Raw genomic sequence first — 26,364 nt, forward strand, 5'->3', positions numbered from 1 at the left:
GATTATCAAAATTTAAAAGGCCCAGACCTGTATGAAAAAAATATGACTAAAACTAGATATTAAATCTGAGCATACTATTGGGAGAAAAGTGACAATGAAGTATTTTCATTCATGTGTATAAAGCTCTGAATCAAATTTTTTCAAAGATTTTCACTTTTTTTTTGTCATACCGATCAGATAAAGGAAATTTATGTCTCCGTTTTGCATTTTCTCAGGAAGCAGTGGCCACTCAGTGCTGTGCAAGCAGTCTTTAAGTCACTGAACATTCAGTGAAGGCAGTAGAAGACCTGCTTCCTTATGTGAAAGCAGAATTAGTGAGAACTGAGTAGTGGCTATCATGTGATTTTGCTATGTCTTATTTCAACTCCATTGCAGTCAGCAGAAATCTTATAAGGATATTAAATTCTTTTTGTTATCTGGTGTTTGTTGCAAAACTCTTTTTCTTTGGAAGAATTTTTCCTTTTCCTGGCAGAAAAAAACTAGTAATTACAGAATGTGAAAATGCATGGTTTCATTCCAAGGAGTGGAAAAAAATGCAGAAATATTTACCAGGAGGACTTTCGGGCTCCCTGTGTACCACTGGTTTATTTTTAAGGATGATGCTCTGAACACATGCACAAAAAGAAAAGTATTGATGGCACAATGGCAGCAAAAGAGCTTAACAAAAATAGCATGTATGCTATTCTTCAAAAATAAAAGTAGTGGCTGTGCATGTCTGCACAATGTATCTATTCCAGAAAGCCAGACAAAGTGGATCCTTTCCACTCTATCAATGATATGGTATTTACTAGAACTTAGTTGAACAAGAGAGAAATATTAGGTTGTGTATTAAATACATATATGCACATATATATACATACATCATACATACATTCATTAGAAATAATCACCTATCTAGTTTTTACATGCCATCAGTGTGGACTGCTCCAGCCATACGCACTGTTTAGAATTTCTATGCAGTTACTCAGAGAAGAAATTAAAGATTATATCTGAGAAGTAGTTTAAAAGATTAACATAATGCGAATAAAATGAAGCATCCCTTAAAAATTCTAGGCAAGTTTTACTGTGATTTACAGCAGTGCTGCTGTCATGCCTTCAATGACATTACACAGGTATAATGAGGACAGAAATGTAACTAAGTGAAACAGGGCATTCATTTTGGAAGCAAGGTACAACTACGGGCTAGATTTACATAGGAACTTCAGAGCCTAGCCTCAGGGCAAAGTCCACATCTAAAATCCCTAAATAATTCAAGGAATTCACTAGGTGATCAGGATTAACAGCCTCATGGTTCTTAACAGGTAGTTAATGGGATGACATAGTAATCTTGCAGAGACATAATTTGGAGAGGCAGACACACAGATTCAACACCTTCCTCATAGGAAGGGGGCTAAAATCTTCATCTTGTACCTGTCTTGGGAGCATATAAACAGAAACTTTAAGGAACTCTCAAAGGACAGCACTAAAGGAATTTTGCTGAAAACAAAGAGCAGGAAAGAATGAAGTCAAAATTCTCCAGAGCTGGATTGTAGAAACTAGCATGAGTACTGATGGAAACTTCAGTTTGCCCCCATCTTTCTTTTAGGCCCCTTTAATGGTAATGCAGAAACTGGACAGGGTTTGGGACTTAGCCTTCTTCCCCCACACACCCCTGCTCCATGTTATTTGCTTTAGAGTTTCAACTGCCTTTTTCTGTATGAGATGAACAAACTGACTAGTAAACAGACACCTACATAAGCACACTGTAAAATAAATAAACAAAACAAAATTTCCTTTTTCTGGATTCTGTAACAATACTGTCCTTTAAACAGTAATAAAATGTGGCCTTTAAATGCTTTGGATGAGTAGCTGGAAGACAAACAATACATTTTGTCTCATACTCTCAGAGTCCAATAATCTAGCACCCCTTGACTAACTGTTCCCAGAATGAGTCTTCCTCCCAATCAGCTGCTCATATTAAGGCTCATGATAGGAAAGTTAATGTGAAATTTAAGAATTAATAGTCTACAGTAACAAAATTTGATTAGCTAATACTCTGTTAAATCACAGAGTAACCTGACATGATTGTACAAAAATGTATTATTCATCTTTGGATGTATAAGCCTTGTAGTTTCTAGTCAATGTTTTTGTTTTATTGATTACTTAATAGTAGATCAAACACTAATCTTGCCTTGTATTTAAATTTTTGAGATTATTCTTTTAAAACTTATTTCTCTAGAGTGAATATACACATAAAATACAGTACTCTATTCAATATCTAGCTTTTAGTTAACTCCTTTCTTAGTAGATAGATGCATATTCATTACTAATCTTCCACTAAATTGAATTGACCTTAACAGCAACTGTTATTCCTGTCACTTTAGGGCAGAACTGAAGAAATACTAAATTTCTGCAAGAATATCATGAGCCAATTTGTAAGAAGATACATTATTTTGCTTAAAAAAAAAAAAAAAAAAGAAATGCACAGACAAATTAGCACCTGACTTAAATGTGTTGTTTTAAAGCTTTCCCCTCAAACCTTTTCATAGAATCACAGAATGCTGAGGGTTGAAAGGGATGACCAGTGGGGTCATCTAGTCCAATCTCTGTGCTCAAGTGTCATCCTAGAGCACACTGCAAAGTGCAGAGTTCTTGAATACCTCCAGTGAAGGAGACTCCACAACTCTGGGTAATTTGTTCCAGTGCACAGCCATCCACACAGTGAAGAAGTTCTTCCTTATGTTCAGATGGGACTTCCTGTGCATCAATTTCTGTCCATTGTCTCTTGTCTTAGTTCTTGGCATCACTGAGAAGAGCCTGGATCCATCCTCTTGTAACCCTCTCTTCAGATAATTATGTACATTGGTAGAATCCCTTTTCAGTCATCTTTTCTTGAAGCTTAACAGGTCCAATTCACTCAGCTTTTCCTCATAAGAGATGCTCCAGTCCCCTAATCATCTTTGTAGCCCTCCACTGGACTCTCTGCTGGATCTCCATTTCTGTCTTGTACTGGGGAACCCAGAACTGGACACAGAACTCCAGGGGCAGCCTCACCAGGGCTGACTAGAGAGGGGCAGAATCACTTCCCTCAACCTGCTGGCAATGTTCTTCCTAATGCACCTCAGGATACCATTGGCCTTCCTGGCCGCAAGGGCACACTGCTGGCTCATGGACAGCTTGTTGTCCACCAGGAACCCCAGGTCCTTCTCTGCAGAGCTGCTTGGCTTCCAGCCTGGGGTTATTCTTCCCAGATGCAGGACTCTACATTTGCCCTTGTTGAATTTCAGACCGTTCTTCTCTGCCCATCTGTCCAGCCTGTCAAGGCCCTTCTGAAGGGCTGCACAGGCATTCTGGGATATCCTCCCAATTTTGCACCATCAGCGATCTGGCTGATGGGACTTCTGTCCCTTCATTCAAGTAATTGATGAATAAGTTACACAATAGTGAACCCAGTATTGAACCTTGGGGGACATCATAACTGACAGGCCTCCAACTAGACCCTGTACCACAGTCACAACCCTCTGGGATATGCCATTCAGAGAGTTCTAAATCCACCTCACTGTCTATTCATCCAGCCTGTATTTCTGAGTTTACCTATGAGGATATCATGAGAGCAATATCAAAAATCTTGATATGTTCAGGTAGACAATATCCACTGCTCTCATCATACGAGCAGTTGTCTCATTGCAGAAGGCAATCAGGTTGGCAAAGCATGACTTCCCTTTGCTGAATTCATGCTGACTACTCCTGATCATCCTCTAGTTTTCCACATGCTTAGAGATGATCTTCAGGATGAGGCGCTACACCAACTTTCTGGGTATTGAGGTGAGGCTGACTACCTTCAGGAATACTAAACTTCCTGAGTTTGCTTCTCTTACAGAATATATTTCTCCACAGAATACCACACATATTCATAGGTATTTCTCTTTTCTCTTAATATTTAAAAATACATTGACTTTTGAATAAGTGTATTTTTGAATTTGATACTCAGAGTTTCCTGCAACACATAAAAATGCAATGTATAAAACAAATGCATTTAAGAGTTCAAAGCAAATATGCATTTTACCTGCATGCATGATTTTATCTACTCAGAATGTTCCTTTTCCCAAGACTGTTTTCAGTTAAAAATGTTTTTCTTTGCCTCTATAAATAACAATTGCATTATGCCATAAATTTCAAATAAGCTAGCCCCTGAATACATCATTGCTAATAAAACAATGAAACCATTTCCTATTAAACAAAGTTAACAGTGACTATCAGTTTAGGCTATATGCCTGACAGTTCAAATATATTTCTTGACATAAAACAGGTTTGCAAGTCTTAAATGGTTTCACATTTCTCTAAACCATACTAAGAGCATAACATGAATATTTTAAGCAGCTTAGCTTTGATTTAAATATATTTACTTGGGATATGCTGGCAGCATCCCAAAATGCAGTGTAATACCCTTAAAGCTGGCAATCCCAAACTCAATTTAAGAGAGTAGATAATATGGACTAGCAGCATTAGAGCAAATAAAGTCAATTAACAGGAGATTTTTTACTTAATTTGTTTTCTCTAGCTCGAAATTGCAAAGGGTGGATAAAGCCGTGGGATTAATGAAGAAAGAAATTAATGTAAATGGAATATAAAACAAAAAAAAGGGAACAGAGAAGTCCAGGAGCTATTATTCATTACTCAGTTTTTAATATTTGAAATGCTGCAGTAATATTCTTTTATTTAAAGCAGTAGAAATGCAAAATGGAAACTCCATCTTTGGAATCTTGTAGACATTCACCAGCATGTTATGAGAGGCAATATACTAATTTGAAAGCATTTACTTCCACTGAAAAATAAATATTTGAAAATATATAACTATGGAAAATAATGTGTTTGTTGTAAGAACCCTGTCAAATTATCTGTTCCTGAGATTTCCCTCATACGTAAAGACAAATTCAATTCATTGTTAAATGAGTTATTCAGGTTGATTTATGTGCATATTGAGATGCTGGCACTTAGGTGTTCCAAGATCAAGATAAGAGGAAAACAGCCAAAAATAGTCACAGAATAGTAACACATTCCGAAAGTGAAAACAAATACTTGCATTTCAAATTTTGCTGCCTACATTTCAGCCAGATTAAGAACAGAAATAAACAAGTTCTCTTCATATGATGTCTCTACAGATATACTGGAAACTTCTTAATGAAAGTGCTGTTGAAAACATTGCAAGTGATTTCCCAGCTCTCACTGATTTTGTGTTTTAAAAGTAAAATTTTTGTTTTGAAATCTATATTTCCAGTGATATCTAAAAAGTCAACAAATGTAACTCTACAAGGAGAGCATGTTTTATTTCCCAACAATTGTATATCATGACTCATAGGAGGTTCATTCTAAAGAACATTCGAGCATATGTAAATCCATATGCTTTTTTTCAGGATCCATCTGTTTTGATTTGATATATACGCTTCAAAATGACATTTATTTTATGAAACATACACTAAGTGAAAGCGTCCACAATACTCGCTTTGATTTCTTTTAAACCAATTATGTTATTTGAATATATCCTTGTACATTTAGCATGGAAATTGCAGAATCTTTTCTGAAGCTGGAAATTGCATTAAGCTTCCAATCATAATTTGTGAAGTTAAGGTATAAGGCAAAGTTTTTAATATTTCTGTGAATATTTAGCTTTGGTGTTATTGAAGGCATTCATTACAGTCTGTAAGTCATTGAATGCTGTAATGATAAGTAGATAGGTATTTAACTACTCTCAAGTAACCAGATTTAAGCATCTTTGTGGCATTGTTTTGTTTCACAGTTCATGTAGCAATGTAGGGTACACTTTTCTAAGACAAGCCTGTAAACATAAAGGACCATCCTAGGTTCACAATAGCCTTGAACTTGGGTAAAAATCATACATATGATTTTCAAATTCTATTTGTCTAAAGAAACATCGTACAATTGTGATGTGAAGCCATTGTTCTTTTACAAATAGTATGTGTCTATCCTGTACGTACACTTCCAAGGAAGGTTTCTGTGTAAATGTGACTGCAGGACTAAATTATGGAATCATACCAACAGCTATTTGTATTGAAGGTTCAAAACAAGGAACAGATAATTAAAAATTACCTAATTGCCCTAATAAATTGCACAACCAATTTTAATAGTGTATGCTACTTTTTCCTTTTTTCTCATACACTAGGCCACCTGTGAAAGAGATTTAACAGTAAAAACAGTTTTCGAAACATTCTGATATTATCCAGCCATTACTGAGGCCAGACAAACTTATAAGTGAGCAGATCTGATCACTTTAGCAGGAAGCAGAAAAATTAATTACAATATATTTAAGCAATGTAAAACCTTCAGATTTAAATTTTCTGTTGCAAAGTCCCACATACCTACTTAAGAGTCACTGTAAAGTGCTGCCACTTCCCATGGATCCCCATGAATAGGAATAACAAGTGCTCAACAGTCTCAAAAATCAGGTCACAGTATGCAGTCTTTGCTGGTGCTTGATAAGATGCAAAACACTTATTGACATCTCTAGAACTGTATAAAATAATAACTGGCCTACGGTGTGGTCTTTTGTGAGCCTTGATTTAAGTAGGGAAATTCTAGTCCAAATTCAGGATTCAGGAAGAGAATTTTACTGTATGAGAGGAGAGTAATTTGAAGTCCCTATGTAAGATAATTAAGTGTTCTGGGTCAACTTGTGGATCAAGGTTATTGCACAAGTATATACTGCATATAAAAGTCACTTTAGCTGATGATTTTTAATCTCTGTATGTAAAACTTTTTAAAATATTATATATATAGATAGATATGTGTATATAGAGATAGATAGATATAAAAATATGTGCAATGTATACAAATGCTTAATATACTTGTCATTTGATTAGTTACAAAATAATCTGAGATACAAAGTACTGGCTGTTTTTTTCCTTTAAAAATTTAAATACTCAAAATTATTGCAGAAATAAAAAAGTATAAACAGGATTTAGTACAGAAATTTCGTATTACCCAGCAAATCTATATTTAAACTCATCATTAACATTTCCTGATTCCTGACAATTAGTCCTTCAACGCTTAGATTCCTTAATAGACAACCTTTTCTGTTTACTGCTTTTTTTCCAGATATAAAATCTTCTGCAAGAAGACTGCCTGACTTTGAGGTTGTTTCAACAACACAACGTTAAAATGCGAGGGAAAACAGATCTCCCAGCAGTCATAGATTCAATATGTCAAGCCTGAGTGAAGACAAGCTTTGATAACAAAGCAGCAGTAAAATCAACTACTATCATATGTACTGATTTCCTCATCCAAATACCACATCACTGAAAAAAATGAGGAAGGATTAATGTTAAATAATAAGTTTCAGGACTTCTGTCCTCTCAGAAAAACAGTGAAATGGTCTATGCAGCAGGGTGGCTGCATCTCCAAGTGCATGCCCAAGCACAAATAGCAGGTGTGGAAAACATATTTAAGTGTAAGAATTCAAGATTATTTGTGCAAACACTGAAAAAAGTTATTGTAACCAGATTAGGGGAGAAAAAATGCAGCAATATTTAGGTTTATCAGAAAATAGACACCTCATTCATATTGACAGATTCCTCAAAATGCTGACTCAAAACCAAGCTTGAAGAATTTCATTTAATAAAGGGAATATTGTTATGTTATTATGGCTCAAAAAAAAAATCAAAACCAAACACAAAAAAACCCCAAACACACAAACAACAACCAAAAAACCCTAAAGAAAACCTACAAAAAATCCAACCACAAATTCCAAGCTTACTCAAATTTAAAAGCCAAAAGTTTTTAAATCCAAATTATAAGATCATTAAATGAAAACTATGATTATTGCACTAATAACTATGGTTATTTTAATTTATAAAATGTGGTTTTATACACAGGCAAAAACTTATTTGTCATTTGATCAGATCTAAAAGGATGTCTTGCAATTTCCAATATGTGTACAATAATTTGGGAGGAACAGGACGGGGACTCAATACAATATTTATCTACTATTTTTGCAAATAAAAGCAGGACTTAAAAAATGTTTGATTTGCCGTGTGGGCTTTTTTCTTATCTGTCACTTCATATGGAATCCTATGATCTATGATGACTATTGTTACAATGCGATTATAATGCTTTGCAAAGTACATGCAGGAATTTTATAGCAGAAAAATGTTAGAAATTGAATTTGTTATTATTATTATTACTATTATTGCTGTTGTTGATGTTGTCATTGTTGTTGTTACTATTATCATTATTAAGCAGGATTAAGATAGATTTCAGAATGTTCTGAAAAATAACACAAAAGTGACACACCAGTTCTGAGACACAATCTTTCCAGTCGTAATTCAACAGATGCATCTGTAAAAAGTAACACAAAATCCAATTGCAGAATATGACTGACCAGCATTCTTTTTTTAAGATAACTTTATTGATTCAATTTATGTCTTTGTTAAATTTTCAGCAGTTATCAACTTCCTAAAAAATAACTGCCCATGATGATTGGTAGATTCCCAAGAACCACTGACTGTCGTTCAGGTAGGGTACTCGTTTAAATGTGTGGTCTTTAAAAGTAATATTTTGTTTTAACATAATGGAAGTTTCTCTCTTTTGTGATTGTCTTATCATTAGCAACATTTAGCTGTTTAGTGGAGTTGTATCCAGTCAAACAAGTAAGATTGTGGAAGATCTATTTCAAGAACAGATAAATCAATAACACAAAATCTTTGAGCAAGGCTGTTTGAGATTTATTTGTAATGAATCATCTCATAATCGTGTCATCATGGCTATACTTATAGTTCTCCTTAATTTTGTCCAAAGGAAATATTTCTAAAAAACTGGTACATGGAGAATCTTGGCACATGGTTCTTTGTACATGTAATGCTTAAAGTATATAGACACAGTGTCCTTAGTAAAATATCAACATCTTTATCACTTTTCCCATTACAATCCTGAAAAACGAAATAATATTACTTTATTCTGTAGACTCAGTGAGCTGATTGTCTTTCTGGGGCTTGGGCTCTAAACAGCCCCTGGGCAGTTGTGGGATTATTTTGAATAATAAATTATCTCCCATAGAGGTAATGATCAAAATTATCTACTTATTTAACAATGGCCAACAGTTCTCTTTTTTTTGACACAGTTACTTTTCTCAGCAGCATTGTTTGATTACAGCATGAAACTATGCTCTGTAGTTTCTGCACTCTTAAAATTCTAATTTTTCTAAGTGAGTCTCTAAATCAGTAATATCAATGTCCAGAAGTAAAGAAAGTTTGTTTTTGTTTTGAGGTGCGTTTTAGTTTTGGGGTTTGTTGGCAGTTGTTTATTATTCGTTTGATTGGTTTAAAAAAAAAAAGTTGAAGTTCACTTACTTCCAAGTTTCCTACAGACTTTTGCCCATTTTTACCCCAGCTAAACACATTCCTAATTTGAGAGAAGTAATATAAGAAACTGCCAAGTTGTATATAAGCTTGTGTAGCTAGAAACACCATCATCCACATCTCTTCAAATCCACAGGCATACACTTCACTGCTGACACAAACTGCAGATAAGTGACTCAGTTTAGTATTTTACCTGGGGATCTCCAATGATGACTTTAATTTTTTAAATCAACTCTTTATTCTGCATAAATGCTGAAATAACAATAGCAAATGTCATATAGCAAGGAAGAATATGAAATAGTAGTGGAACACAGTAAAATAAACACTTAGTAAAGCAATATTCAGCCAAAGACATTCAGCTCTGCAGCAGGAAAAGTTGTAGAAATGTAGTTCTGAAGTAAGGTCGTGGAAATGTAGCTCATTTGTCTTTTTGCAGAAAGATATCAATGGGAATATTGGTGAGTGTAGTGACCAATATATATAATATATATATATATAATAATTTAAAACTGTACTTAGCATAGGGCATTTCAGAACTCAGAAAGCATCTGAAAATCTCAGTATACTCATGTCCTTTGCCAACCCTGGTAGAAAATATTTTTGAAATTTCATTAAAACCTAGACTAACCCTTTTATATTTTTCCTTTCAATTTGCTTAGCATAACAGCTCAACTACCTTTAGGGTGACACCAAAGCCAATATTTTGTGGTTATCAGTGTGTTCGTTTTCTGACAAAACAAACAAAACAAGCTTCCATTGATTACTTCAGTGTAAGACCTACATGAACTCTAAAACAAGCTAATATTTTCATACTTCCTTCAGCTTCTTGGTTTTTAAAATTATGGTTCAATGGGATGATTCATGGAAATAAAATCTCTTGTGGCTTTCCACCTATTAACTGTATTTGTGAAGTTATCCATGTGGGTAAGCATTTGTGGAAGAGGTGTCTGATGAAATAAGGAGGTCAAATATGGAAGTAATAAAGACTCTTTTGCCTCCCCAGGAGTTCCCCTAATTTAACAGCAAAGAACTAAATGCTGATCCTCAGCATACCGTGACTCCTTAAAATGGAAACCCAGAAAACCTACCTAGAGGTTTGTTGCACTGCTATAGTTTTATTCTACCTGCCTAGGAAGACATTAAACTGTAGCAGAAATGAACTTTACTATGCTCTACTGATTTACAGTACTCCTAGTTGAAACCAGTAAATTGGCACAATTACCTCCTCTTAAAAGAGTAGTGAAAGGAAGTTGCTATGGGTCTAACAGAGGAAAATCATCTCTAAATGAAGATTTCAGAAGCACTGTGACAGATTTCCCTTTCACCAAGAATATTGTTCCATGGTAAATTGAGTTGATGTTTTAACAAGCACCATTTCTACATTTTTAGTAGTTGGAAGGGGGTGTTGTATGCATAGGAGCTCATATATATCCATAGCTTCATTCACAGAATTTAGTTTATCTTTCCTAGAGCACAAAATTATAAAGTGTTCCTTTTTCTTTTTCTGTCATAAATATGCTTGACTTTGTGTGGGTTTTTGTTAAATTTCATGGCTTCTTGCTTGAATTTTTTTTGTTTGTTTTTGGGACCACTTTGAAAATATTCATGAAGATCACACCCTATGAGAACAGATTCTACCACCTTCACAGTTCTTTGCTATCCCAGGCTCGCACTACTTGTCAGGAAGCAGATGGATAATCCTTATGAGTCCTTCCATCAAAGACCCCTGATGCACCCTCAGGCATTTCTCCTGGTTTACGTTAACAACAACTCCAGCAAAGGAGACACACTCTCACTTTTTTTTTCTGCATTTGGGTCACCACAGCATAAAAATATGTGTATATGTACACGTTCACACAGGGCTTACTTGTGAAACTGTTGCTGACTATTCCTTTGTTCAAGTCAAAAAGAACACCTTTGACACTCAAATGATTGTCAAAAAAATAAGTAAAAGGGACTTATCATCAAAAGTCCAACAATTTATTGTTAATATGGATTAGTGAAAATATTGCTGTTTACTTTTTTGAGTATATAAACAGAGTGGAGTAGGTGACAGAGAGCTTTTAGTTTTCTATCCCTATAACCATCAAACGGGTTCTGATTAGTAGGACACCAGTGATCTGTGGAAAATTGAAGGAGCAGGGGTGGAGTAGGGGCGGAGGGAAAAGCTTCCAAAAACACATGTTGCAAATTTTTTACAAACTATAAAATTACAGTCAGGAGAGGAAATCAATGTGAACAGAGCTCCTGCACCCACAAGACAGATAAATACAACAGCTTTATCCAACTCAAGTATCTTTCCATGAATGAAAAAAGCAAAAAGTGCTGCGGAAAGCAACCCACACTCTTTATATAAGAACATGGTATAGTCTTACCTTAAATTCCCACAAATGTAATGCTTAATGAACATTGACAATCATAGAATAGTGCAAGGGTACAGCTCAATTTGAAATCTACAATGTCTAGACACAAAAGGTCACCTATGGGCAACACTGAAGATGTTATGACTGGCTAATGTTGATTTGGTCTTTAAATGTGATTTTTCATTTTTTAGGCAGGTTTGAAAAGACATTAGGAAATCTGATTTAATGCATTTTTGAACACATTTTTCTTAGCCATATCACAGTCACACAGTAAGTTTCTTCAGGCATATTGAATGTCGAGAATGATAGAGTCTGCTGAGATCTGAAGAGATAAGCCTTAATAACACTCATATTTTATAGTCTTTCCTTCTCAAGGACATTCTAACAAATACATATAGCACTACTGAAAGGAAGTCACATGTATCTTTGACATAGTTCCATTTTCTTTCCTCAGTTGCTTACAGATGAGGCATGCACAGGGCTTACCAATTCTCCTGAACTGACCCCTTGCATGTTTTCTCCAAGGCTAAGATCAAATCTGGGCATGAACAGATTATTTAACTATGCTTCTGCTCTTTGAGTAAACATCATACTCAATATTCAGTAACAGGCAAAGGGATTTAACTAAGAAAATTCTTAGCTTAAAAAAATAAAGCTATGTTTTCTTTTGGTATTATTGGATCATTTTGTCAAATGTTATCTTTACTTTTGATATTAACTGGACAGAAACAAAAATCTTACTAGTTGCACAGTCGTAAATGGTCTTTGTATGTAAACAGTGCTTATTTCATTGATGCCTTTCAATTCCTTTCTGTTATTTTTCAACACTGATGACCTTGAATTTATCTGCATTATTTTTCTCAAACCACTTACATCCTGCCAATCAACTTCTTTTTTTTTCTTTCAAAAAACCAAAGAGAATAGTGTTGTCAGGGATATCTGGGAGCATGTCCAAGTAGTTCACTGTCTAAAATAGATCAGCACCTCAAGGTATGAAGGAAAACACCACAAAACTGTTAGCTTTGAAAAGGGACTGATTCAAAAGCACAGTTTTTCAAAATTAGCAAGACACACTCCCTCAAGTATTTGACATATTGTTTTAAAAGAAAGAATTCCAGACTTGCCCTCAAAACAGCTATGAGCAGTCACTGGTGACACGATATGAAGTAAGAATAATGAATGTAAGTATAATATACAAATGCATGCTAATAATTTATTAAAGGTTTGTATGATTTTTTTAAATTTTCAGTTATTGAAATGCATAAATGTGAATATACATTTTCATTATTGTATAAAAAAACCAAAAATCACTGTTGAATCCTTTTAAAAGAAAATTAATTCCCCCGATTTAGAGTACTCCATGTGTTATTAATTTTCCTAATGTAACTTTTTACCCAATTCCTTAATGAATAAGTAAATGGAATTTCTTTTAAAGATTTCCATCATTGTAGGATAAATGTTGCGAATTAACAATGAAGTTATTGCTTTAAAAAATTCTTTTTTCTTACAGAATATGTAATCTTCATGTTCATTACTGTTATTTACATATACTTCTACATAGTACAATGTTTCTGATTGTGTTGTAACTGCAGCATTTGATCAGTGGAACAAGTTGTACTGCTAATACTGAACTGCATTAACCAGTGAGTATACCCTTTTCAACTTGAAAAAAACAACCATCAGTCAAAATTATTTTCTATCATGTTGAATTTGTTTATGGATAGATAGATAAATATTATTAAGGTCAATAAGTGAATGACAAAGTTAGGCATAAAAAAACTGTGGTATGATTTAAAAGACAATTGGGAAAAAAAGTGTCAAGGAAAGACACGTTCTGGAATGAGCTCCTTAGTTAATGTTAACTAGCACAGATGGTTTGACTAGAAGAGCGCTGTATTCAGCATCGTTATGGACCTAATCATTCACCAGTTCATACAGACAATTAAAATAGCTAGGATAAACAGACACATTTCTGTGGACTTTAACATAATTACTTAGTTTTAGCATTAGAGAGATCTAAACCAGTCTTTTTCTATGCAGCATCCTGCAACTTACAGCTACAGAAAGGTAGAGAAGAATCAGACCTAAAGTATACTGCAAGTTATCTTATTTCAGTATTTGATCCATAAATTATAAAATCATAGACTATGTTGAGTTGGAAGGAACCTACTAGGATCATCAAGCCCAACTCCTGGCCCTGCACAGGACACCCCAAGAGTCACATCATGTGTCTGAGAGCATTGTCCAAACGCTTCTTGAACTCTGTCAGGTTTGATGCTGTGAACACTTCCCTGAGGATCCTGTTCCAATGCCCAACCACTCTCTCTATGAAAAACCTTTTCCTGATTGTACTTCTGAATAGCTACATATAAGATAAGTATATATATGTATATATATAAAACTTTACAAGGTATCATATCATTTATGGTATAAAAATAAAAACAAACTAAACCATCAAGGACTGTACATCTCTGACAATCTAGGTAGTTGATATTGACTGATGATTGAGCACTGACTGAAAATATGGGTAGGAATAGAAGAATTAATTGGTTTCCAAGTAAAATAACTAGTTTCTTCAAAGTTTTGTAATGTGGAATGTTGAGGCAGGACTGAAAATATTTACTTGCAAACTTAAAAATACTGAAAGTCAAATTTTACCATTATGACCTACGAGACTCAGATTTTCTTGTAAATGTTTCAGGCTTACTAGTGTAATTATTTTAATTACAGACTCTTTGGTAAATCATGTCCTAATTGTGCAACTTTTAAATAACATCATAAATACGAGTTGATTGATATAACTGATATATGTTTAGCTCTTGAACTGATCAAAATATATGGTATATCTTTAGCTCCTAGAGAAATACAAAAGCCCAAATGGATGGCAAGTTCAGTTATAAACTAATCCTTAATAAATTTACCCAGATTATTACCTACTAATTGTGTATATGCAATGAAAAGTGGTTTTTAAATTAAGTAGCAGTTACCTAATGACAAAAACTGTTTTAAAGTAATAGTTATTTTTACATTCAGAGAAATGTGACTCTTAATTTGAAATATTTTCCTGGAGACACAGAAAGAGCTAAATGTGAAGATGGAATGCTCTTCCAAAGTGAAGTAGATCTGCACCTATTGAAGCAAGTTTGATAATCTTTACTCAATAAACTTCTGTAGAGTAAGTAATCAGTTAAATATATGTGTTCACAAACAAGTCCTTATTTACAGGACTAATTATGATTACATATTGTGAAAACAAGCGTCACTCATTTGCTGGCAAGTTTTTAGCAGAATGGGTGAGCAGTCTCTGTTTCAGCATTTTTTGTTTTTTCATGTCAAGAAGAAACTGTTGAGCCATTAATATATTAATCTTTCCCTTTTAAATTTCCACCTGAGAAAATGAGTTCAGTGTATGGTAATAAACACTGAAACCTGAGGAGAAAACAAAAAGCCCTACTCAAGCCACTTTGACTTTCTCCATATTGCTGATCCATGAGAGGCATGGTTCATCTAGTCTCACTTTAGCCACGTAAGAATTATCCAGCCTAAGTCAAATTTGTCTAATCCTTCTGCCTCTTTCACTCTGTAAATACTGCAGAGGAGCCATAAGGCATGGCTTAGACTAGAAGTTTAATTTTAAGACAGAAATGAGGACTTCCAGATTAGTGTATTTCTCTAAAGACGAAATTCTCTAAGACCCACAAACAAATTTACCTTCCAATACATTGATAATAAAAATGCTTATTGTGAACCAAGAACAAACTTTATAATCTAAGCACTACAGTGTAGCTATGCTTTTAACTACCCCTACCCTAGACTCCACTCACAATACTAGCAGGGAACCTGTTTTTCTAAATCCCAGGCAGAAACACCTAGAAATGGAAACACTTCAAAAAAATATATTATCTAACAATGTGTATTTCATTTCAAAGCAGCCTACCAAACACATTCTTAGATGCATTTCAATAGGGTTTTGGATTACAAGAATAACGTTCAAGGAAATCTGAATCACGGTTAATCCAAGTCACTTGCAAATCTTGATGCAAGCGTATCTTTGCAGGCAATATAAAAAAGAGCAGTCACGAGCACTGCACACATGGTTTACTTCTGATTTTTGCCCAAAGGAAAAAAAATGGTGTGTTTTAATTCAGAATAATTGCTTTTTAGAGAAGTTTCGAATATATTTTTGAGTTTGATTAGTATTTTACACAACATTACTGTACCATCTACTTTATCCAAAGCTGGCTGAACTCCAGTATTGGAATAGCAATCATCACATGTTTGTTCTGTACTCTTTGCATTACTGAAAGCTTTGGCTATTTAAACTGAAGGTGCCTAAGATAATTATTACTATATAACAAAGGAATCAAAAGACTTCGTGGGGAGGAGGGGGTGGGGAAGAGAGGGAAGAACACAACATGGATGGCACAGGATACACACAAAATTAAAAGTATTAATATGACAATGATCTTTGATTCTCCATATTCCAATTAAGATGTGACAGCATAATGACATTATGTCATTATGTTATCATATTGTTTAATCTAATCTTCCAACATACATTACAGCATCACATTATAAAAAGTTTATTCAGGAAAAATTAATTTGCCTTGCAGATTGAGGACAATGGAAATAAGGCACCTTCTAGTTTCTATTTTGCATTATTGACAGACCTTCTAGAAATTGTTCCGCTGAAAGAGATTAAAGAGGATGAAGGTTAAAACTCAGAAACAGGAAAGGTAAATATTTTAAGTAGGGGACAAAGACCTGCTTTATTTACAATGACTACAAAACGTTTGGTTTGCTTTTTTTTAAATCTAGGGGATTTTCTCTAGTATAAAATAAATACATAAATAAATGAAAAAACTCTCTAATATTTGAGTTTAGAAAAATCTCTTTTTCTCTAGTTTCTTATCTCTGGTGGCAGAAACCATTTCATTCAGCAACCACATTTAAATTGGAGGTATTACTTGAACTTTGCATCTTTTCAAAAGACAAGTAGCAGTCAGTAAGAAGCATGTTATACTCCCAGCATCCAAGCTATCAGACAATTGTGTGAAAATCATTTTATAAGGCTATTGGTGTTCCAAACGCTGGGTGAAAGGATCTGGGGATATTCCAGAAAGCCCACACGGATGAAAGCTTTCTTAACCTACATTAAATCTTGATAATGTAATAATGAGTCTTTTAAAAGGATAATTCTAATTCCCCTATCTAGTGCAATAAAGACTGTATACAGCTAATCTGCTTTGCCCTTTCAATTAAACTCATCCAGGACGTTCTATGTAGTCAGCACCCTGAATGAGTCATTAAAATTCTCGTTCTGTAAGAGTTGTGTGCAGTGCACCGTTGTTTCTAAATTCCATTAAATCCAAACGGTCTTTATCACCCCATGACCACTGTGACTTCAATCAGCCAATTTAATTACCTTACAAAATTGTAGCAGAAGCAGCAAAGAAAAACAGGAAGGGTTGTGACGTTATCAAATTGAAATCTTCCTCTGTGCTGTTTAATCTAGACCAGTCAATAACAATGCTTCTCACCTCCTTGCTGCTTTCCCGAGGCTCTTAACCTTACTCTTCTTTGAAAGATTTCTGTTGTTGTTTATAAGACTGATTTGAACTCCTCTCTGTGAGGATGTTAATAGATATCGAAAGCTTCTTGTCCTTGGCAGTAAATTTTTCATTGGCTCTGAATGCTGGACTTGCCAAGACACGGACCCCCGAGGGCTGCCTCAAGTGTTTGGCTTGCAGATTTTCTTTGCACTCTCGAGTTGAAGGCAGACTGCCTTCCCCACTTAAATCAGATACGTAAATTTTCTCACTTCTCTCAAATACAGACACAAAGCTTACCTCCTTCCACTAAAAGGATGTCAATGCAAAATCCAAAGGAAAGAGAATACATATCCAGGAGAGTTATTGCAAGTCCTTTAAGAAAGCTCTACTCGATTACCCAGCAGGTATTTTTCACTTGAACTCTTGTCTCATGCACTTCTGCACAGAACTAGCTCCCACTGCTGTGCCGTGACTTCCCTGATTTTAAATGCTACATTTTGAAAATGGTCTCCAGAATCCCAGAAATGTGTGGTTTGACACCCACTGGCAACTGCACAAGCAGTGGATGCAATAAGCCAGACTCTTCTGTGATTTTACCACACTTGAACTCGTAAAAACAATTACATGGAGATAAACTCAATCTGTTTGAGACAAAGAAGCTCAACTAAGTATGTCAGATTAGACCCGTGCTAAATCTTCACAGAGGAAGACTCAGGCATCTAGCAATTCCCCTCTTGGGGTTCCCACAATGGAGTTAAGAAATTAGGGATTTTTTTCCAAGGTCCCAAACAGTACGTGATTATGTAAGGTTTGATTTGCTATTTGTTTTATGTAGGGCATCAGGAAAGTGCTAGGCTTTGTGAGGCTTTGGTGTAGGGTTTTATTTTAGAAAAAAAAAAGCTAAAAAAGTAATCAATAGTAGGAAATATTTCTGGTAAGAGTTCAAAACTCTCCCTTTGTTCCTTGAAAAGTTTTTTTCCATGCTGTCTTGAATTTCTTTTGCTTTTAAGTTGCAAGAAGCCACATGCACACGCGCACACATACACCCTTCCTTTATGGTTTATTGTAACACAAAGAATTCAGCTCCCTTTCTCATCTGCTTGAAGTCAGGCAACTCCAAAGCAACAAAAAGTCAAAACTACAGGTATAGGCCCCTACTTGTCTTTACCTTTCTTGAATGTGTTGAAGAAAATAAAACATCACACAAAGTGGGTTATCACTTATCAGGCTACTGAGCCCCCTGCAATGGAGGTCTTTAGTCTTTCACCACACTCACGAATAATGAGTTACCCGAGAGAAAATGCAACGGGGAAACGGCTTTCACCTTCCAGTCACAGGTCCCCCTTCCCACCTTTGCTGTAGGAGGCGAATTGATCACAGGACTAGAGACAAGGTCGGAAAGAGGCAGTTTAAATAAATGAGGGCATTTTAGAGCACTCCAGACTTCAAAGAGCTGACGCGTAGTAGTAGGTGGGAAAAGAGGGGGTTTAAATAGCCCGGGATTTTACTGCCTTGGGCAAGACAAGGAGTGGGTTTCTGAAAAGAGAGGTGAGCAATTACTGACCACTGATAGCTCTTAATGGCTTGTTAATTCAGAATTTCGTGGACAAGGTGTTGGGATGCCTTCAGGAGCTAAAGGTAGATCGAGGTGACCTAGGAAAAGGGGGGTGGGGGGCGAGAGGCTGAGTCCGGCCAGGGCAGGCTGACCTGCCCAGTGGCCGTGGGCAGAGAGGCAGGTCGGCTGGGCTCTGGATCCGCCGAGTTCCCTACCATTTCTTGGAAGCCGCTGCCCTGGGTCTGTGCTTACACAGGAGCAGTGAATCAGAAAGCTACGAAACATGATCCCCGATAAAGTAACTGATCTGCCAGCGGTCAGGTATTTTGGCTTTTGTTCGGTGCCAAGTGATAAGGAGAAGGTTTCAATCACACTTAGCACCGCGGAGAGACAAATACTAGGCTGCTGTTTTCTCCCTCATCAAGATGGGACCTGTCCTTTTATCCGCAGCAATGGTTTAAGACTGTTCCCATTTGCCACTCTCGAATACCGTATGCACAAGCCTAACCTCCAGCGTTTCCTGGGCTTGCTAATGGGAAACTGTTCAGAAACAGAAGGGAGGGAGCTTGGTCCCATGCCCCATGAAGCAAAGCGTCATTTAGGAAGGGCGGCAGGTGTGATGCCCCAATACCACGTTGCCTAACTCCAGCAGCAGCAGCAGGCGGGTGTCCAGGTGTCTGAGCAAGTGTCGCTGGGGAGGGAACAATGCCATCGTACAAGCCTCTCCCCGTGTTTCCTCCTTAAGACGCAGGCAGAAATAACCTCTCGCATTTGACAGATAGCCCAGGCCGTTCGACTTCCCTGTGTGGTTGCTAAAAGGTAGTTTGAGAGCGAGAAAGAGGGAGAGAAAGGACATGCCGGCTAGTCCCAACATAAGAGGAGCCGTGGGAAGGACAATGCGAATCCATGGTGGCTAATTTGCACAGAAGGAATGAGGGGGCTGCAGTTCTGGCAGGCTTCAAGCTCTCCCCTGTTGCCATAGTGCTGCTGGCTGAGGAAGAAGAGCGGGGGCTGGCAGGCTGCCTTCTGGAGGGAATCTCCTCAGCTCTCGCTTCTTCTCGGGAACGACTCCACGGCATCCCGTCCTCCTGGTCGCAAGGACATCCCAAAGGGACAGATAGCACGGGAATCCGGAGGGGGAGGCGGGGCATTCCCCCTCAGAAATAATGAAAGCTTTTTCACTGCTCACTCCCTATTCCTTCCGTCCTCCCCGCCATGCCCTACACAGTGACAGAGATGTCAGCCTTTGGGGAAGGAGCGGGAGTTCTCTCGTGGTCACAGAGTCACTCCACACCTGGACTAGGCTAAATCCAGACTCCTTAAAACATAGATGTGCAACAGGCCTGGATGACCAGGACAAAAATCTTCTTTGTGCTCTCTCACATTTAACATTCTCCATAATAAAATAGACTAACCAACTGTTCCCTTTCTACTTCTAAGACTCAGTGATGGGTTGGAGATAATTCTTTTGAAAGACAAAAAGCATGATGCGGAATTGCTACTCCGCTGCTACAAACGCTGGAGTGAGCACAACTCGTTGGCCAGCTGTGTGACCAGAGTAGTTAACCTGGTACATGCACCACTATGTCACTGGATGCCAGAGTCCCGCTGTATTACCTTTCAGCCTCGGAATTATTTATTATTCTAACCACTGCCAAATCTCTCCTCTCCAGGGCTGTCTCTACAGGTACACTGGACAGGAAATTCAGAGGAAATGCCATGCTAAAGAAGGAAAGTTCACACACACACGCTTGCTAGTGCTGTGGCCGAGAAGATGTCTGTTTATGCAGCTACCCCTGAGTGTAACTCAGACTCCTAGAGACTAACCCTCGGGGCCAGTTAGGAATCCCGGTTCGTGGAAGGACAGACGGCCGGACAGCGCCAGACTGCAGGCAGTCCTAGCACTCTATTCACGGCCATAATTATGTATGGGACTGATTGCAAAATAGACCCCACAATGATATATGGACCCGTTTAGCCATGTCTAAAGGAACAAGCATTCCTGAAGACGGTTGCTAAGAGCAACGTAACTTAAGCACCACCTTTAGACCAGATGGAAGCAGAAAAAAAAGTGCAGCTAGGAATTCAGCACACGGGATGGATAACAGCCTAGTTACTTTTTAATCATTACTCACCTTCCCCTCCATATAAAAGTGTGTGCGGGGGTGCTGATTTAAATGAGATCTATCTAAAATAGACACAAACCAAGTCACTACTCGCAGGCAAAGGCAAGAGCTTTCAGTGTCCCACAGAAACGAATGTAGCGGCTACAACAGTTTATCATGAACAGTGCGACTGAGGGAGAGCCTCACTTCCTCCCTCCAGCCATGCTGTCGGGCAGTCACAGAGGATGCCGCTTGTCTAGGGAAGCAAATTTCGGCCTGTCCCCTCCGCCACCCTCCCCACCGTGGCTCGCCTGCGGTGCCCAGGCGACTAGAAGGACGCTGATGCGGGACTCCTCTCGTGGCTCACCCCGGACTAGCGCCGGACGACTTTCCCTGGCCGCACAGCCCCGCTCGGACCTGCGGGTAACTTTCCGTCCTGTCTTTCCTCACCGCAAAACTTCTGTAGGGGATGCAGCGGTTGGAATTTCTCCCTCGCTTGCTTGCTTATACACACGTACACACGCGCGCATGCACAGGCAGACCTCTTATGGTTAGTGCCACGGTCCAGCTGGGATAGTCTTTAAATTGTAAACCCGCTCTACTCTCCTTGAAATTTCATTCTGATCTACGTGGGTTTTTTTCCCCCTCGGGAGAGAGGGGAAATCATGGAACTTTTCTCGCATAGAAATGCTGTGCTTTTGAAAGGTACCGCAAAAGCTCTTTCACGACCACTGCTCAAGACATAAATCATCTCTTCTCTAACCCTAAACGCCACTCAAGTGTCAAGCAAGTAGACAGACGCTTCAAGGGAAATCAGCCCAAAGGTCTCAATTCACAGCCTTGCGCCCGCACGGGATCGGCTCGGGGGGGGATCAGAGACGGGCGGCCGAAACTTAACAACTAGTTGACAGGTTTTTAACTGATCAAGTACATCAAGCATCGTATTAGCCACGCTTTCCCCTACTGTGGAAACAATAAAGGAAAACAATGGAAACAATTACGAGGAAGCCATGCAAGCTGCGCAGAGCCTTAGGCAACCGCGTTTGCCAGTCATTTTTGTATTGTTATTATAATTATCATCATCATCATGCCGTTACTAGGGCTACAATGAGCTGCAGCGACAGAAAAAAACACACAGCAATTCATCCCTCCGGATGCAAAATAGAGAGGGACTTCTGTGCCTGACTCCGTTAGCACGTCCCAGTTCTCCCCCAGCATCCCCTTCTGAGTCAATCCTACGTAAATCACATTCAGGCTTAAATGAGCAATGAAAAAAGTGTCGAGAAATCTTACCAAATCTTAATACATGTGTGGTTCCTTGAGAATATCCAATCCACAGTAAGCAAAGAAGGAATCTAACGGTGCATCTGAAGACTGAATTAGTTACAATAGGGGAAATAATCTTCATGATGTTTCTATGCACACACGCGCTGCCTTACTTCCCCCTTCTAAGCCGTCAGGTTTCCCGGTAGGGTGAGAATGAGGATACGTAAACTGATGGCCCTCAGACACGATCACGGCATGGTCACAGAGAGAGGAGAGAGTCTACGCTTCCCAAACCCATTAGCAATCCCTGCATGTTCTTCATTCACTGCGCCAAGGAGCAACCTTCAACTGCAAGGAATGGTGGGACATCCATGTTAGTCGGGGGAGAATCCTTGAGAAATCCAAACACACACAATGTCCAGCCGAGTAAACCTGGGAGGCAAGAAAGGAGGAAAATCAATAGGTAATCCAGCTCGAGAAATCGCTGAGGCATCGCCACATAGCGAGCACCAGCCGTTTCACTGGCGAAGCTTTTGCCGTGCTCCCATTCTACTGCACTGCTGCACAGCTTCTGACGCGAAGCCAAGATTAAGTGAGAGAAATTGAGATAGCTCTTCTCTGCTTAAGGCTGCCTGCCAGACAGCCTTCCCTATTTCTATTATGCAACCGATCTGATCGCCTGGCATTGTTGAAGGAAAAAAACAGCTCGGTTTTATTTACATGCTTCTAATTGCTATTAGTATTTCAGTTGTTCTGAACAATATCTATAAGGTGTGGGGGGTGTGCTACAGGGGAGAAGGGAATCATTTTTGTAAAAATCAATTCATGCATTTTAATACCTGACTGCCTGGCTCGAAATTACTTATCTTTAGAGTTGTGAAAGAGAAGGCTGACAACAAAGTCATGCAGGTTATCAGAGTAACATTCTGGCTTAAAAAAAAAAATCATGATATTTACATTCACTAACTGTTACTCATGTTAATGTATGAAGTAGGATAAATGCAATGGCTTGTATACTGATCATCCTTAGGAACTTACTCCAGACACAATGATTACAGAGCACCAGCCTGATTTTGCAAGGTAAACAGAAATCGGCAGTACTAGAACAACCTTGTTGAATGCAAAAACCTGTTTCTCTAAACTTAGTGGAATTGCAATGTTGCTTAACAGACAGTAACTTGGGGATTTACTAGTTTATGATTTTCACTTTATTCTGCCACTCTCTTATTTGCACTCTGCTTTCCTTTCACTCTACTATTATGGAAATGTTGCTGTTCCTCCCTGTACTGAGAGATCTATGTAGTTTGTTATTTGCAGTCCTCAGTGAGAACAATAACACTTTCCAGTTTGATAATGGGATACTGAGTTTATATCTTCAAATGCAGTCACAGACTTTGTCTTTTGGCCAGGTGTTCCAAAGAAGATAAACTCATTTTGTGGACTACTTCAGATTTTCCTCGGAAATACAATTGGTTGTGTGCCTGAATCCATTGAAATACATTGAATTGGGACTGTCAGGTTTTGCAATCTAAGTGAAGCTCTTGCTGAACCTACTTAAGCTTTATTACAAACACTAAAAGATAATTTCTATATTTCCCACCAGGAAAATGAATGCATTTTATTCTACATTCTGTCTACAGATGTCTTTTGTCTCCTTTATCTCCCTCCCTGCCTTTTATTACTAAAGAAAATATCACTGCGAGACTTCCCCCACAGGTACATACAGATGAACACAGAATAAACCTAACTTTACAGAAATAAATACTGATGATACCAAGCTAATGAGAGCACTCTGAGGAATCTATCAGAAGCAGAGCATGGCAGAGGTGAGTTACAGTTTGTTCTTAAATAACATCCATGTGTTGTAGACATGTAAATAAGTAACAGCAGCATTTGGATTATAACCTGTAGTGTTGGTCCTCTGCATCCTTAAAAGTGTTAGCAATTCACAGTAACTTTTTATTATCTTGCATTACTGATTTCCTCTGCACACTTTTAGTTGAAACACTGTAAAACGCTGATGAAAAGAAATGTATGTTCTGCCAGGGGATTATTAAACATCATTGATTTTTTTTTTTCCTTAAGATGGAGGCATAACTGCAGTGTCAAAAATAACTATCATGAATGGCTAGTTCTGCAGTCTAGCAGGGGATTCAATCACGATTTGACTACTGGAGCACTTTAAAAAGAACACCTGGTGTTAAAAGCAAGGATATCTAGCGACTCCTTCAGTTCACACTTAGAATATCTCCCAGTTAAAACGCAGAGAGATGCTTTTTCTTCTGTTTTCTATTTCATTTATTCTCTTCTACTCGTTTATATTTTATCTTAGTCGAAGGAAAAATAAAACCGACCCACGTGAATACTATGAAAGTTCTTTGACTCCCTCCCTGATGTCGCTGAAATAAAGGACATTAGACATCCTTAGAGATATTTTTAATTGTGAATGCTCAGATGCATCTTGCTGCCTAACCGAATTTTTATTTATTTATTTCATTTAGTTTTGGTAAGTAGTTTTGAAAATATAATATTCTTGGTCAACTTCAGTCCATTAAACAAGAGATAAACTTTGGGAAAAGTGACTGCTGTTATCAGGTCTCAAAAAAAAAAAATTACAGCTACCTGTAATCTCAGCACAACAGAGCTCCTAACTCACTGAGGTGTTTAGAATTTGAATCACAAAACAACTTGCGGTTAATTCCTGTTACTACTAAACACTCAGCAGCCCACGCTGCAGCCCCTGGTCTCACGCCTGAGGCTCACACCGGGTTTCCTTCCCCCCGCACCAGCATCCCCCGCCGCCGGCTGCGGCCTCAGCACCGCGGACAGCGCCCGGCGCGGCCCCGATGGCCCCTTCAGCACCGCGGAGAGCACTCCCGGCCGCCGCCGCCCCTGCTCTAGGTGTCAAAACGCCTTTTCTGTCATCCTTTCCAGTCATTTCACGGTATGGAAAGAAAATTAAAATCTGTTATCGGCTTCTTTAAAGATATATATTATATCCTCGATTATGTTAGCTAGCCAGCTATTTTGTGGCATTTTATGGCTTCAGAAGGAGTACCGCTCTCCTTATCTGCTATCACACATCACCTAATGCTCTGCGTGAACATTCTTTCCCCTTTCTTTCAAACCCTAGCTACCACCTTGAGAAAAAGTCGTAATTAACCCAGAAATATTTCCTCAAGAATATCAATTCCTTATATACAAAAAGTAAATCTTAGGAGACATCAGATGTTTAGAACTCACTATATTTGGTGACTGAAGATCACTTATAGACTATCTAATTAACTCAAGCCTCAATCTTCACCACCCTGAACTCCGTTTCTGTTAATTGGAGTTTAACTTCACTTCTTCTTCGGGAAAGGGAAAAGGAAGGGAACCCTTTAAAAAGATACCTTTGTGCACCCTCCAGAATGATTTCAATATTAAAGCAAGTAAAGGTTCTTAGTGCCTTTCATATTTCTTCCCCAGTGATATGTACAGTTCAAAGGCTGCAAATTCCTAATAAAATGTCATGGATAAGCTGGTCTTGTGTTTTGAGAGCTTGTCACCACTGTTACACAGCTCTTTTCATATTAAAGTCTATGTGAAACTGCCCTCCACACTTCAGTGATCAGCAACAGGGAAATCTACAATTCCTTGGATATATGTTTTGATTTGTTTGGTCATCTATCTTATACATGCTGGTAACACATCTCTAATACACAAGGACATCTTTAATACAGAAGGACAATGTTCAAGTGCAGCTGATATGAAAAACAGTAATCCAGTTATAGGCAGGGAAAGAAGAATAGACAATCTGAGGCCTTTACATCTTTTCTAGTTAATAAAAATCTGCTACACTTTTAGCTGTGTGTCAAGTATAAATGGTGTATATTATGTACATAATGTTTCATTTGGAAAGGGGAGATATGTGATTCTGATTGCCTTATTATATCAGGCGCTTTTCTCATCAGATCTTATTTTTATGTGCTGTTATCACTGTAAAAGTTAACCAGTTTCAGCTAGCTGCCACCTACTGGGATGTATAGTTTTATCATATTACTTTGAAAAGGAATGGGCTTTTATTTTCAGGCCATAGCTGTGTCTCTAAGAACCGATAATGAGGTTTTTATGTCACTTAATCTACTATTTTGACCCCTCCCAACAACAACCAATATAAATTTAGTATATGTA

General features: G+C 37.8%; 1 protein-coding gene across 5 annotated transcripts in view; it reads right to left on the reverse strand.

Annotated features, from left to right (window-relative positions):
* GRIK2 (glutamate ionotropic receptor kainate type subunit 2) overlaps positions 1 to 26,364 on the reverse strand; it is a 365,319-nt gene that overhangs the window by 337,363 nt on the left and 1,592 nt on the right. For all 5 annotated transcript variants that reach the window (XM_064649882.1, XM_064649881.1, XM_064649883.1 and 2 more), the window contains exon 2: positions 22,219 to 22,623. In XM_064649882.1, coding sequence (XP_064505952.1) covers positions 22,219 to 22,333 — 115 coding nt within the window. In that variant the 5' untranslated portion in view covers positions 22,334 to 22,623. The remainder of the gene's footprint in view (positions 1 to 22,218; positions 22,624 to 26,364) is intronic.

This window comes from Pseudopipra pipra, chromosome 3 (genome assembly GCF_036250125.1).
Source record: "Pseudopipra pipra isolate bDixPip1 chromosome 3, bDixPip1.hap1, whole genome shotgun sequence".
NCBI classification, from domain to species: Eukaryota; Metazoa; Chordata; class Aves; order Passeriformes; family Pipridae; genus Pseudopipra; species Pseudopipra pipra.